This window comes from Sarcophilus harrisii, chromosome 4 (assembly GCF_902635505.1).
Source record: "Sarcophilus harrisii chromosome 4, mSarHar1.11, whole genome shotgun sequence".
Lineage (NCBI taxonomy): Eukaryota > Metazoa > Chordata > Mammalia > Dasyuromorphia > Dasyuridae > Sarcophilus > Sarcophilus harrisii.
Window position 1 is genome coordinate 160,472,556 of NC_045429.1, and position 14,933 is coordinate 160,487,488.

General features: G+C 36.5%; 1 protein-coding gene across 4 annotated transcripts in view; it reads right to left on the reverse strand.

Annotated features, from left to right (window-relative positions):
- The window catches only part of MYB (MYB proto-oncogene, transcription factor), a 38,173-nt gene extending 23,677 nt beyond the window's left edge, over nt 1-14,496 (reverse strand). The window contains exons 1-9 of one of the 4 annotated variants that reach the window (XM_003769474.4): nt 14,220-14,496; nt 8,885-9,002; nt 7,559-7,630; nt 6,288-6,380; nt 5,824-6,044; nt 3,718-3,952; nt 2,450-2,530; nt 1,918-2,022; nt 294-548 (exon numbers count right to left, since the gene is read on the reverse strand). In XM_003769474.4, coding sequence (XP_003769522.1) covers nt 294-548; nt 1,918-2,022; nt 2,450-2,530; nt 3,718-3,952; nt 5,824-6,044; nt 6,288-6,380; nt 7,559-7,630; nt 8,885-9,002; nt 14,220-14,242 — 1,203 coding nt within the window. In that variant the 5' untranslated portion in view covers nt 14,243-14,496. The remainder of the gene's footprint in view (nt 1-293; nt 549-1,917; nt 2,023-2,449; nt 2,531-3,717; nt 3,953-5,823; nt 6,045-6,287; nt 6,381-7,558; nt 7,631-8,884; nt 9,003-14,219) is intronic. The other 3 variants (XM_012549349.3, XM_031964232.1, XM_031964233.1) reach the window with 3 other exon arrangements.
- Between the last annotated feature and the right edge of the window lie 437 nt (nt 14,497-14,933).

Sequence of the window (14,933 nt, forward strand, 5' to 3'; positions counted from 1 at the left end):
TCAAAACAGCAAAATTGCTTGTAAAATTTAATGTGGTCATTTATTCAAACTATGAGTGAGTAGAGCTCAACTATTTAAAAAAAATTTTTTTCCAAGAAATCTAAAAAGCCATTTATACCCATGACCTTCAAAATTATAGATGGAACGGCATGAGATTGAAATCACTTTTAGTATTGCAAATGTCAGTAATGGTGTAACCATTGTAGAAAATGGAAATCATGGTAGTACAGATTTTTCAAACTATGGGGAAAAAAACAAATAACATTTTACCTTGACTTGTCAATTCTACTTACAGAATCTATAAACTGGAGTGTTTCTGCAAATTCTAAGAGGTTCTTAACATTATCCAGAATATTGCCTTGGTGAACGATCATGCACCTTGCTGGGGATGCACTCTCTTCAGGTAAACAGCCATGGTCCACTGGTAAAGATGGAGTAGAGTGATGTTCTCCCAAACAGGAAACAGGTGCACTGTCACCATGAGGTCTGGTATGGTCGACAATTGTTGTACTGTGCCAGCCTGGGTAGTTGGATGTGTGGTTCTGTGTCTAAGAGGAGAAGGGGAAAAAGAAAGAAAGAATAGGGAGAAAAAAAAAGGAAGGAGGAACTTAGCAAAGAAATTGCACAAGGTGTCAGATGCTGTTGGAGGAAAGATAAATGTAGTTGCATCATCTAAAACTTACGCCTATGAAACAGTTGTCAAGATGTTTCCTTTTATCAATGCAAGACCCTGCTTTTAAATAGTGGTGTATTTTGTCAGCTTTACAATGATTTTTATAGCCATCATTTTGTTAAAAGAACAAATATTGGGGGCATAAATGTCTGTATGTATATATGTACATACAAAAGTATATCTCTATAAACAGGATATTTAAAAACTCCATTATCCCATACTATCCCAAAGACTTTGTAAGATTCTGTTATGTTAAAATATATATATATATACCCAACTACCTTGCAAAAGGCTAAAGTATTTAAGAGTTAGAGTTGCTTTTGTCTGCCTATATCTTTGTTTCTTCTATCCCTAGCTAGTACTACAGCTTACACCAATGCAATGAAGAGGCTGTCAAATCAACATGGTTAGGAAAGCAGAAGAGCAAATTAACAGAAGTTTCTTTCCAGTGGCATCATGCAACAGAAGAAATTGCAAAATATTAACTAAAGTTAAAAGTGGTCAGACTAACATCATGCATATAATCATTTGATTATTAAACCAAAAAATTACTCATAAAATATCTGCTGGCTATCACTTCTCTTCTTTATTTTTATTTTATTGGTTTAACTATATTACAAAGGACAATGGCTTTACTAATTTTACTATCTAATCACACTACAAAATATGTCAGAATTCAGTAATAGCCAGCACTGGTTTTATGCATGCAACTAAAAGGACTAACATTATTCACAAAGAAGTAAAAAAAATACATGTGTGTTGTGTATGTAATATGTATGTTGAACATGCACCAAGTCAAGTTTGAAATTATGAAGAATATGATATACAGGCAAAAGAAGGTCAGAAAAGAGAAGAAAAACAATCTACAAATAGGCACCACATTTTCATTACAAGAAATATTGCTTTAAAAATTCTTTCAATTAGTGTTGGGGTTGATAAATTAGCTTTTTATTTTGCTGATTTTCTTTACTAAATTCTTCATTGTTTGAAATAATTCCACAGAACAAATTGTTGCTAAGGATGACTATCACTATCAATATCTGGGGTCACTACTGAATTATTAAAGGGAGAAAAATAATCCCAGTCCAATATTAGTTGCATTTTAATCTGTGCAACATCAAATCCTTTTTAATGGAAACATAGAGCCTTGATTAGTGTCACAAGTAGAAGGGAGGAGAAGGAAGAAAGAAAGCACTGGGGTAAAGCTGCTATCCCTCCAGCCAAGCACACAGTGACATTCTTACTGGTAATGCCTGCTGCCCTTTCAGTTCATTCTCAGTCGACTTTAGTAGCAACTCTAATTCCTTTATTCGTTTTTCTTTCTCAGGGTCTTCATCATTATAGTGTCTCTGAAATTGAGAGTTGAGGGAAAAAAAAAGATAAAAGTCTGATTGGAACTGATTGTAACTAAAATGCCTGTGACTTCTTGTCATGTGGCACCACGGTCAAATTAGTCTCAGAGATGAAACAAATACCAACTGCACTCTTCCACTGTAAAAATCCTTGTTTTAATATTGAGAATGAAATTCAATATGCTCTGGTGAAATGAAAAGCCCCCACAGCAGATGCTGACTGATGTGTTGTTTCAATATCACCTCAGAAGAGCAGACTATTTGCTTTCTTGGTCAGAACTCCCTCCCCATCCCCTTTTTTATTAATATCATTTAATAGGATGGAAAAAAAGTGTTCTGAGACAAATAATAACATTCATATTTTCAAATCTGTGCATTTGATGTTTAACTAATGCCTTTCTGAAATGATCTTTAAATTATCTACCTGAATAGCTGCAGCAGCTGGCTGAGGGACATTGACAATATTTACATGCAATGCGACAGGATATGGAATCTGACCGGAGACCTAGACCAAAAAAGGTTTTTTTTTTTTAAAAAAAATTAAAAAGTAATTTATGATGATACATGCTTATATTATTTTCTAAGATTTAGTTAACAATATACTCTGTGCAGATAAAATGCACACACAAATAAAAATATATCTAATTTGAAAATAAATTAGATGATTTTCAAAAGTAGCTAGTATGAAATGCTCATTAATCTTGAATAAGAAAAATTCATTTAACAACTTGAAAGAGTATAATGAAAAATTTCTTGGAAAAAAGAAATATTGAAAAAGAGGGAAAATTAGAAAAAATATAGTACTGATAAGTTGATAAAGAGATTTTTTATTTTAATCATTAAAATAGAAATTTAACTGAAAATATGAGGCTTTTCATGAGCATATTCTTCATTCAAAAATCTTTCTACAGGCTCTGTATTATAATTACCTAATAGGTCAGCAAGGGAAAGATTTTTTGTTAGATAATTTTAAGGTTCCTTTAAAGGCTTTACTGATAAGCTCAGGTGTGATTTTTCATGTTTAAAAAAATGTGTTATTTCTACATTTAAGGTTGTCATCTTAATTGTTTGTCTTCAGTGTTTCTTTTTCTACTTATTATCATTGACTTATTTCCCTAAAAATCAATATTCATCAAAGGGAAGGGAACTCCACAAATCCTAGAGAAAAAAAAATTGCAAGTTTCAAAACCAAAGTTTCCAAAACAAAGAATCTCTAAATATATGCTTTTCTTTTGGGGTAAAAAAAATTGCATCCCTTCAGAAAATGTTATATTAATTTATCATTGATTTTCTTTATTGATGTATTTTATGTTAAATAAAAAATTTAGTAGCAAGCTTAGTGGGGTGAGATGATTACACACCACAAGTCTGCAGGCATGGATTCTAAGCAGCTCCTTTCATTGTTAGGTGTGTGAGTGATCATGAGCAAAGTACTTAATCCCTTAGTTTCACATTTTTAAAATGAGGGTGATAATATTAATTGCTCTAATTCTTATGAAAATCAAATGAGACAACATACATGCAAGTCCTTTTAAAAAGTAAGCTACATTGCTGGGGAGGAAGAAATGAATGTGGTATGAAAAAAATGCTTCAATAAATGTTTTAAAATAAATGATATTATACAAATACAATAGTATTCATTGGAGGTTAAATGATTATTGCTTTTATAAGCTGGTTTTTCCCAATGCTTACATTTTGTGTTTCAGAGATATGATAATAGGAATAGTCGTTGCTAACTGGGGTCTGGGCAGTTGATGGGAGCTGTGCAGAGGGTGGTGTGTGGGCAAAACCCATTAAATGATTGCTCTTCTGAAAACTTGTGGCTACTGTTGGCTGGTTGGCCTTGGGAGACTCCTGGAGATAACCTTCTTGTTCAACCTTTCGACGCATTGTAGAATTCCAGTGGTTCTTGATAGCATTATCAGTTCTGCACAGAAATATATACATACAAAAATTTTTACATGCAAAAGTTTATATTCAGATTAAAGCCAATTAAGAAAAAAAACTGCAGAAAGATTCTGATCCATTCTAATTTTACAGCCAAGCTGAAATCCATTTTACTTCCTCCCACCTAAATATCCATATTTTTAAGATATCAATTTCCACCAATTACTTTCAACAAATCATTAATCATTTTATCTGCTCAAGAAAGGGATATTTTCATCAAATAAATTTGTGGTCCCACTAGCATTAAAGGGCCTTATTCTGAAAGTTTCTGCCTTAGTAGAGAATAAACCATTTGAATTCCAGTTTCTAGCATTCAACACCTCGACACATAGCAGATCCTCAGTAAATATTTGTTGATGGCGATCAGTAAGTTATCATCACTCTTAGATATCCAATAGCCCTAGAAATAAGACTTGTAAAATTCATCTTTGTAAAAGGAAAAATATTTGTTCTTCAATTGGATAGAAATTATAGAGGAAGATAGAATCTATTATCTCACCATTTCACATATATGATTGATGGTTCATAATTTTTCAGGCAATCATACATTCTGAATGGAGTAAAAAGTCTGAATCTTTCCTTTGTATTAGTCTTGGTGTGAGGGTGGGAAGACATTTTGAGGGGAGAGGGAGCTCAATTGTCCTTTCATTTGTATTAACTAGTAACATAGTGTACTTCCATGCCCTGCTATTCTTTACAGAGAATAAAAATATTTAAAATTTCCCTATACCTCTTAGATCTTCTAAGATAGTCAAGTCTACATCTACAAGTAAAATGGTGCCACAACAAAGTCATCAGAGCTAGACAATTTCTCATTAGACTCAAAAAATATTAGAAATTAAATAGAACTTTAGAGATGAGCTGACTTTTCTATAACTTTTCCTTTCTTTAAAGACCACTTCTAATTTATACAGCTCAGGAAACTTGCAGGTACAATTAGGAGAAAAAATTCTATTGCACAAGGATTAGGAGATATTCATGACCAGCCCTTCCTTTAATCTGTTGTCTCTGTTAAATGTCTCTCAAAGAGCCTAGTAGAGAGAACAAAAAATAAATGGAGAGGGTCCTAAATAGTATTTTGTAGTGGAAAAAGCAATGAAGTTGGGAATCAGAAATCTAGAAGTTCTGTGTGACAATGAATCAGTCATTTGTAAGACTATGAGCCTCAATTTCCCTATCTGCAAAATGATCATTTCTACCTATCTATTTCACAAGGTTATGAGGAAAAAATCTCTTTATGCCATAGAGTTCCTAGATAAATTGGAACTTTGGAAAAAATTTTAATGTATTTTATATTCATAGGTCTTCCATCTTTATACTTTTTTTAATGTGTGGTAGAAATCTTGTGTTCCAAATAATAAATTTGCTATAAATCCTTTTTGCTGGTAAAATTTGTTTCTGCCCTATTGAAGAGAATTTTATTTTGTTATTCAAGTAACTTGAAGCAGATTAACTTGTAACTACTTGTTTACTTAGAGGCAAAGCAATAATTCAGAGAAATGCTACTATAGCTAAAAGAAAATACCTTGGAAGAATGTTAAGGTGAAAGTTCTAGGCTTGTATTCAGGAGACCTGGGTTCAAATCTTGACTGTACCAATAACTAGTTGTGTAATCTTGGGAAAGTCACTTAATATGTCTGGGTCTCAGTTTCCTCATCTGTAAAAAGAGGATGTGGTACTAGATGACCTCTCGGGTCCCTTCCAGATAAAGAAGTCTATGCTTCTGTTTTATGCTATGTAACATTTATGACTAACAGTATGTAATTAAGCCATTTTTCAATATTTAAAATGGAATGCTTAACACCCATTCCTTTTCCTTTCCCATTTAATAAATAAATCTGATGACGTTACCGTCCCGGCAGTAGTTTTGCGATTTCTGCCCATCTGTTCCCCAGTCTCTTGTGTGCCTGGTATATTATTCTGTCTTCCTCTTCGGTCCAGGAGGTTTTCTTAACTTCTGGATTTAAATGGTTGTGCCACCTCTCCCTACATTGTTTTCCAATTCTTCCCTTCAAGTGCTTGGCAATAACAGACCAACGTTTCGGACCATATTTCTGTACAAGTTCTATCACCTTCAGATAAACATACAAAAATCACCTGATATGTTAGTGCTATATAATGTATCAGGGTAATCATTCTGCAGTGTTAAAGTATCTTCAGTGAAGTTTCTTCAAAACTGTTTTCATTGACTGGAAGTGGGGGTAAAGTGTCCTATGTTTTCTATTGGCATATTTCATCTCAAGTTCTGTAACTTACAGCAATGTACTGAAAATTTTCTATATAATGATTCAAACAAAAGAAAAGAAGGTACTTACTCGCTGATCTTCTTCTTTTGTCCATGGTCCTTTGATTAGTTCAGGATTCAGTACTTTTTGCCATCGATGCTGGCACTGTACATCTGTCCGATTCTAGATAAAAGGAAATAAATTGTAGTTAAAATATTACTTTAAAAGTACTTAAAGACTTATTTCTATACTCAATTTTATGTATAATTCTATAAAATGAAAAATCAACAGTATTTCTAAGCATGATTACATCACTGGAATTCTTTCTATTTCTTATTAATTGCTGAAAAAAATTAAAGATTAAGCAGGAAAAAATAATGTAAGTTGAAAAATCAGATTGTGGTTACTAAATTAAGAACTCTTCTATGGCTTTAAGAGAAGCCCCATTACATTGATCAATATGATAAATGGACATTAAATAACTATTAGTTATACCAGTAGTGAGACATCTATAATGACTAACTAACTAGATGTTAAAGAAACCAAGAGAACTGTCATGCTTTGTGGACAGCTATCATAATTAACTAAAATAAATTTATCTTCTGAACTGAGAAATTTGTATTTCATTGTTAAATTAATCTATTATACCACAAATCGCCAATGTCATTTCATAATTCCTTCAAATTAAATAAAGATGGCAAGTAATCACTCAGACTCTGCTTGAAGACCTTCAATGAGATAGTATCCATCATCTCCAAGGGAAGCCCTTTCTGTTTTCTTATTAGGCTATATCTTCTTTCCATCCAGCTTAAATCTGTCTAGCTATTATTTCCATTTATTTCTCCTTGAGCCAAAGAATTTCTTTCCAAGCATAGTTCAAGTCACCTCCAAAATAACTGAAGTTTTACTTATTTCTTGATCTCCCACCCCCAGATGTTGGGTGATTTCAACCTCTTGAAATGACCACCTATGTATTTTTATTTGGATATAGGTTATACCACCTCCATTCTCCTTGAAGACAAAATCTATTTCATTTTTGTCTTTGTATTCCAAGCACATAAAATTTCTTTTATATTAATATTTAATAAATGTTCATTATTTAACACATTTAAGTAAAATATTCTTATTATTCTGATGGTAATTAGACTATAAGATGGCATAGTAAAATTGTTCAAAATGGTACTCTTCAGCTAACAGTAAAATCTCATATTATGTTACATTATATCAAAAATTAGTTATGGATCAAAGTGTTTCTCCCAAATTGTTTACCTATTATGTGTGATTGAACAATTAGAATGTTATACAATTTATCAAAATATCTTGCTTTGTTTTTAAAAGATTATAAGCAATTGATTACTCACAGGAAGAAAATTAGCAATGATTTTCCAATCATCTGTTCCATTTTGTTCCACTAGCTTCTTTAGCTTCTCATCCTGAGACAATCAAAAGAAATAATGTTCATCAAGCAATTAGTTCTACAGCTATAATTAAGTTAAAATGAAAAAAAAAGAAAAAATCAATAACAAATTATTTTTAAATCTCTGACTCCCAAAATGCAACAGATTTTTCATAATTGCAGAAAAAAGCTATTCAACAATGAATTCACTTATGAATTTTTCTATAACCATTGATAATGTCTAAAATTATTAGCTTCTATACATTTTGAAGGCAGAAATTGTACTGTTTTTCATGTTTGCCTAGTAAAATACCTTATGTATAGCAGGTGCTTTAACAAATAGTGCTCATTGAATTGGGAGGAGGAAAAAAGTTAAAAAAAATGTAATTATTTAATTGTATCTCTTTCATCTAAGAAATAGAAGACTTTATATTTCTTAAAATTTATTATACTCTTGTAGTATAAACACTGGATGATTATATATTAAGGAATTAATATACCTACAATGGAAACAAAGTAACCTTTACCAGAATATGGTAACAATGTCACAAGCACTAGGCAATCTATCCTACAAATATGCAGGACTTTGGTATTCAACCCTATCTAAATCTGTGCCTCTAACAATGTGATAGCCTTTATACTTTTGCAAGTGTAACATAACATAACAAAATTCACATTGGGTGAAAACACTAGCATAACACTGACTTAAACATTTAAGAATAACTCTTAAAGCCAATATATAGATGTTTCTTAGGGATAATCAGGGACAAATGCATAATAGATAAACAAGATGAATGTTCTAAGTCTCCCTCTTTCTCCTCTTCCCCTTCCTGTATATGATAGGTATCAACTGTCTGCTTTCCTTGTGTATATACAAATGTGAGTTACTATATTAAATAAAGGCAATTTATAGAAGTTACAAAATTCTGTAGTACACTGAGACCAAAAGATTTCATATAACAAAATATTAACTTCTTATCTGAGAATACAAAACTTGATGAATTTAAATACTATTATTACTAATAGAAAAATCAAGCTTTCCAATAAACTAATTTGAATTAAACACTGTCCATCTTCTAGTTATGGGATGTTAAGAAGTATAGATGCCAACGTTTCTCACAGATTTTTGCATTGCTAAGTGTTCTGAATGATTGGCTGACATTATGGCAAAAGGCAATCTATTTCTTTTTCTGGAATCATTTAAGCACCTGTAATTTGGTTCTATTTCTGTTTTCTAATGGTTAAAAAAAATCTAGGTTTTCATCAGGTAATAAAGTACACTAACAATTACCTCCTCTCTGGTCCACCTGGTTTTTCCTAAGTGTCGTTTCCCAGTCTTGGGAAGTAGTCCATCGTAGTCATGATCGTATATGTCAATATCTTCTTCATCCTCATCACTACTATATATGCTACAAAAATAAACATGAGCAGATATAAAATGGAACAAGAGGAATTAAATTACTGAATTGCAAAACACACACACACTTCTCAATAATCTTTTCAAAGGTTATGAAGATAAAACTTTGAAAACTTGCACAACAAGATTTTGTTCTGCATTCTGTTGTCCCAGTATTGTGAACTGGTTCTGCTGTTTTGGGTATCCACAGATACAAGCAAAGAACTGGCACCTTTCTTATTACTGTACATGTTGAGACCTGTTGTTTCTGTTAGATCAGTAACAAATTACCCATTTGGCAATCTTTCAACCAATAAAAGTTTAAATTTAAAATAGTGCTTGGGACAATAAAGAGAACAAGAGCCTCTATCCTTTATATAAGTGCACACTCAACTCTTTTAGTCCTATATGTCACATCTCTTAAAGAATATTTTCTAAAACATAATAAACAAATCCATTATTTTATCCCAAAGGAGTTCCCATCTTATTAAAAGGGGAAAAAGGGTTCAAGTGGTAATTCTTTTCAATAATGTAATTATAGCCATACCTTTAATTTTGAAAGAATAGGAAATATCTGAGTGAATAGAATTTTAAAAGTGAAGAAAAACATAGCCAACAAGCAATCTACTTTGTAAATAAACAGGCATACCAAATACCAAACCTGACCAGATCTGCTGGTCAGAAGTGTCAACTTGTGGGGAAATTTACAATGCATTGTTTCCATAGTAACCAAATGATTTATGAAGCTATTTAGTATTTAGAATCTACTTACACTTTTCTACTTCAAACCAATTACTACCTCAAATTGTGCTTTAGATATTCTATAACTCACCTAATTCATGAGTAAGGGATTTTCCCCCAAAGGCAGTCTTTAAGTTTAAAAGGAACCTATAACTGCTTTCAAAAGAGCTTTTAACTTATCCAGTTAACCAAAATTAAAAATTTCTGATTTCTTTTGAAGTACACTATACTTAATGTTTATTTATGTGCTCAATAATTGTAGTAATAATAGCACACATTTATTTAAAGCACTTTCCTCACAACAAGCCTGTGAGGTGGTTTTATTAATGTAAAATAATATATTGCCCAATGAATTTTTATGCATCCACTGTACTGACTGTGAAACCAAGGCTCAGAGAGAGGTAAAGTCTTGCCTATGTTGACACAGCAAATAAATTTTAAAGCCAAAATTCAAACTGAACTGAATTATTGACTCCAATTCAACTAGTATTTCTAGTACTCAAGATCAGCATTCAAGGTGTCAGATAAGAAGCATATAATTTAACTATAAATGTTATCACCAAACAAACTTACAAGGAAGAAAAAAATGCCCACTGAAGTGCACTTCAATGCCCACTCTTCATTTTCATATAAAACGACAATTTATATACACTAAACAAAAAAAAAATTTAAATTCTTGGTGGGATAAACCTTAAGTCACAGGACCAGAGTTTGAATGTTAGCTCTATTATATAATGTTATTTTAGGCAGTCTCTTAATCTCTTTGAGCTTCAGTTTGCTCATCAGTAAAATGGGAGAGTTTGTCTAAATAACTTCCAGGTTCCTTCTAGCTCTAAATCTGTGATGCTATGGAAACTCAAGATCAACATCAAGAATTCACAGATCAAGACTATGACCTCAATCTTTAATTCTTTGCTCAACATTCCTACTTAGTACTAGTAGCAAAATCAATGCACAATTAAAATGACCAACTTAATTTGAAAGCAATAGAAGCAAGTTCATTCCTTAACTTTCTCCTTCAGTTTATCTGAACCTAAAAATTCAGTTTTCAGAACTCAAAACCTTACTTGCAAAGCTAAGAAATGGGCATAAATAATCTTCTTCCTTGGGGAAAAAAAGCACCTAGATAACAATTCACACAGAACAGCCCAGTGGGAGCAATTAAGAGGAAAGACAGAAGGGTGCTGTGAAAAGAATAGTGGATTAAGAGTTAAAAACTAGAATTGTCTGCCCTAAGAGGCTTTGTGGCCTTAGACAAGTTATTTTTAACACGTTACCTCAGTTTCCTCATTTGTATAATTAGTTTTCTACTAAATAATGTCTAAGGTTCGATCTATATCTAATATTCCATAATTCTATGTACTGAATTCATCTGAAACTAGAATTAGAAGTGACTGTGAAAACCAAGTTTGTATAAGAGGGGACAGGAGATTGTATAAAGAAACACCTCTGCTTCGTTGGACTGTCTGGTGATAAATCTAGTATGCCCTTGAGAATCAATATGATGCTGTAGAAAGGATGCTGAATTTTAAAAGAGAGATCAGAGTTCAAATCCCCATTAGATGTGTGAATTTGGGCAAATCACTTTGCTTCTTTGCACTTTTATTTCCCATTGTGAAATGGGCCTATTGGGCTAGTTGATTTCTGAGCTCTGAGCCATGGCTACCCTTGGAATGAGCTTCCTAAGGAAAAAAGTAGCCCTAAAAGAGATGAACAGTTTAAGAGGAAAGACTGTACTAACTTGACATCTTGCAATTATCTCCTTGCTCTGAGATGCTCTGGAGCATGCATCTGTAGCATGATTAATTTCTACTGAGGACCTGAAATAACTCCCCCCCACCTTATCTACTTGACAAGATCTTAGAATCAACTGGCAGGCAGAGAGTACTTTCAAAGGCCGCTTGAAAGGGTTAAGGCACAAGGTTCCCCACCTGCTAGTCCGAAGTGCGGTTAAAAAGCTATACAACTATGAATATAACTTTCTGTTAAGGAAACATACCGTGTAACCATCTCATAAAAAAGAGGGGTGGGGGTAGAGACAGAAAGAGGGAGGAGAACAGGAGGAAGTGACTTGTGGCAGCTACCGTGATTCTAGAAATGGGGTTCAGACTCCTTTGGCGGACCCGATGTATTATCAGTTCCCAAGTCCCTTCCGCAGCCCGCCCGTTTTCTCTTCTCCATTCTCCTTAGAGGACTCCGCTTCGCGCTCCTCCCTACCCCTCCCCTGGCTGCTTCTCCTCCCCTTTCCTCCTCCCTCCCAGCTCTGCTACCTGGGGGACCTCAAAGGACCCGAGGCGCTGTCGCCACTCTCCAGACATTCCGCGCGCCCAGAGAGAAGGTCAAGGAGACCTGGGCGCACTCATTTCATTCACTCCACAACAGAGCGTTCCTCAGAGCTGCCCTCGCTCCCATTACCTCTTTCCCTCGCTGTTTCCTTTCCTCTCAGTCCCTTTACTCTTCTCAGTCTGCGTTCAGGAAAAAAAAAAAAAAAAAAAAAAAAAAAAAAAAAGGAAAAAGGAAGGAAGGAAGGAAGGAAGGAAGGAAGGAAGGAAGGAAGGAAGGAAGGAAGGAAGGAAGGAAAATAAAAATTTCTCCAGTTTGCCTTAAAGATAAACAAAACCAAATGGGAAGGAGCAGTGGCGGGGGGATGGGGGGTGGGAGGGGGTGGGGGGAAAAGGGGGAGGTAGAGAAGAAGGAAAGAACGCAAACCCTCTGAGCTCCAATGTTCCCTCCCCAGTCTCTCGCCCTCTCTCCCGTTTCTTCTCGCCACAGTTCTTTTCCTGGCCACAACTGAGCTCCAGTCTCGGTTCTTGCCCCAAAGGAAAAAATGCCAGGGAGGAAGAGATGCAGGTGGCAGTTCTCCTCTACATTCTTTCCGCCTCAGGGTCACTCCAAATCCTCTCCTGCCCTTCTCTCTTCACCTCACCCCTGACCCAGGAACACACTCGATATGGTCCGCTGTCAAGATTGAGTTCCTACACCCACTCGTTTTCCAACTTTGAAACACCTACAGCGGTCTTTAAAAGGGGGAGAAAGGAAGTTAGAAGGAAAGAAAGAAGAAAAAATAAAACATACCTTCCCCACAAGGAAAAAAACCCAAAGGAAAAAGGAAAGGAGAGGGATTTCCTAGCACTTTAGCAGGAGGTTTCTATCTGCTTCTACAATCTGCTTCTCTACATAGTTCCCATCTGCCCAGTAAGCAGAAGGTTTCAGTAACTGGGGAAGGGAGCCCAAGTAGAAGCGAGCCTAGAGCGCGATCCACGTGTGCGAGCTATAACCCCCAGGAATCATTCAGGAAGAGGAGGGTGGGTGGGTAAGATCCAGGATAGTATCTCTGTTCCATAGCAGCAGCAACCACGAGGCGTTTCCTCTCCTCTCTTTTTTTCACTAACTGCTGACTGTATGCTGCCCCCGAGAAAGACTTTAAAAAGGCCACAGCAAGTTAGATCGTCCTGTAGTTTAACAATGTCTCCGGAAACGTCCATTCTCTCCTGTGCTAAAGTCTGGGATATCTAGGTCCTCAGAGTTGCAGAAACTGGGAAGCTGCAGCAAGGAACCAAGTGACAGTTTCTGACAAGTTCACCAAGCCTATAATGCTATCGCTTCTTCCCCAGCCTCAGACCAAAGACTAAACAGTTTTCATCACATCATCCCTGGAAGTGAGAGCCCTAGGTAGGTAGGGATATGATGTGTGCAGAGTACTGCTGGAGGTGTGTGTGTGTGTGTGTGTGTGTGCGTGCGCGCGCGCGCGTGTGTGCTGTTTGCATCAAAAATAAAAGCCTTCCCAAGAATAGCGATTAGAGGCACCAGCACCAGGGGTTGAATGAAATCAAAAAGAAAAGATCTGAAAACCTAAAAGCCTCTTTTTCTCTTGCCCCTAAAATCATCTTTTTTTCCTTCAGCTGCCTGTCAGCTGACACTATCCTTCACCTCCACAAAGAATGAATGAAATTTAAATGAACTACCTGCAGCTACTAAACAAGTCCGACATTTTTTTTTCATATCTGCCATATGCTCTACTCATCCAAGTCCAAACACATCTTATTGCATCCATCCAGGAATTATGTGGAAACTTAACTCGCGGACCCCTGCTGAATCCAGTAAACCCTAAATCCTCTGGTAAAAACCTAGGAGTTGGTGTGCTAGATTGTGACAATGTTTGAGAATAATTTGCTTGCCCCCCCTTTTTCGCAAAAAAAAAAAAAAAAAAAAAAAAAAGACTTCCCGTGCAACTCGCAAGGAGTCCTTCCCAACAGCATGATACAGTCCTCTTTTCCACATTTCCATTCATTTGCTTTTCCAGGTTCTTTGCAGTATTAGTGTTCCAGTTCCTTTGCACGCTCTGACAGTCCCTGGAGCGGAGCATCGAGGTCCCTGCTACTTCAGCAAGAACCTCACTCACAGGCTATTAAACACACTCTCTTCCAAACACACACACCACACAACTCGCGCACTCGTGCTGCTCACTGAGGGACATGTTCCAAGTTACCTGTGCCTGGGTCTCCTGGCCATCCTGCTGCTAGGCACTTAGCACCGGGAAGCGGGGACTGGATGGGGAGGGGGGCTGCCCCTGCCTTCGCCGGCTGCTTAATGGAGCTCCACACCACCCGAATGAAGTTTCTCAGGAGAAGGAGGAGGAGGAGGAGGAGGAGATCGTAGAGGAGGAGGAGGAGAAGGAGGAGGAGGAAACAGGTTGATATTAAAGAGTAAACTCTGTAAACAGAGATGCCATCAAACAAAGAGCTTTTGGACACTCCCCCTCCCGCCAAATCTGGCGCCCCTGCAGTGCGCACGCGTCCTAACCCCCCACCCCACCCCCCCCTACCCCCGCCTCTGCTGCTTGCAGGTCTCTGTTGTTGCTGCTGCTGCTCCTGCTCCTCCAGCTCCCGCTCCGGCTGGTGAAGCGACTGCTTCCATTCTGCCCCTCATACTGGCGCTGGAGCTCTGCGCCCGCGGCGGCGGCCCGGGGCAGCGCGCAGAGGCGGGGAGCAAAAACTAGGAAGGGGGAGAGGGAGGTGGCGGGGGAAAGAGGACCGGCGCCTTTTCTAGCACAAACCCCGCTCAATACCTGCTGCTAGGCTCTCTGCTCAGAGCAAGTCCCGCTGATTCCTACTCCTCCCCAACCCTTCACCTCCCATGCCCCCACCTCCCTTAAGGTTCCCAATCACTCCTACCAGAGTCTGCCTTTGGAGACTGACTCTTG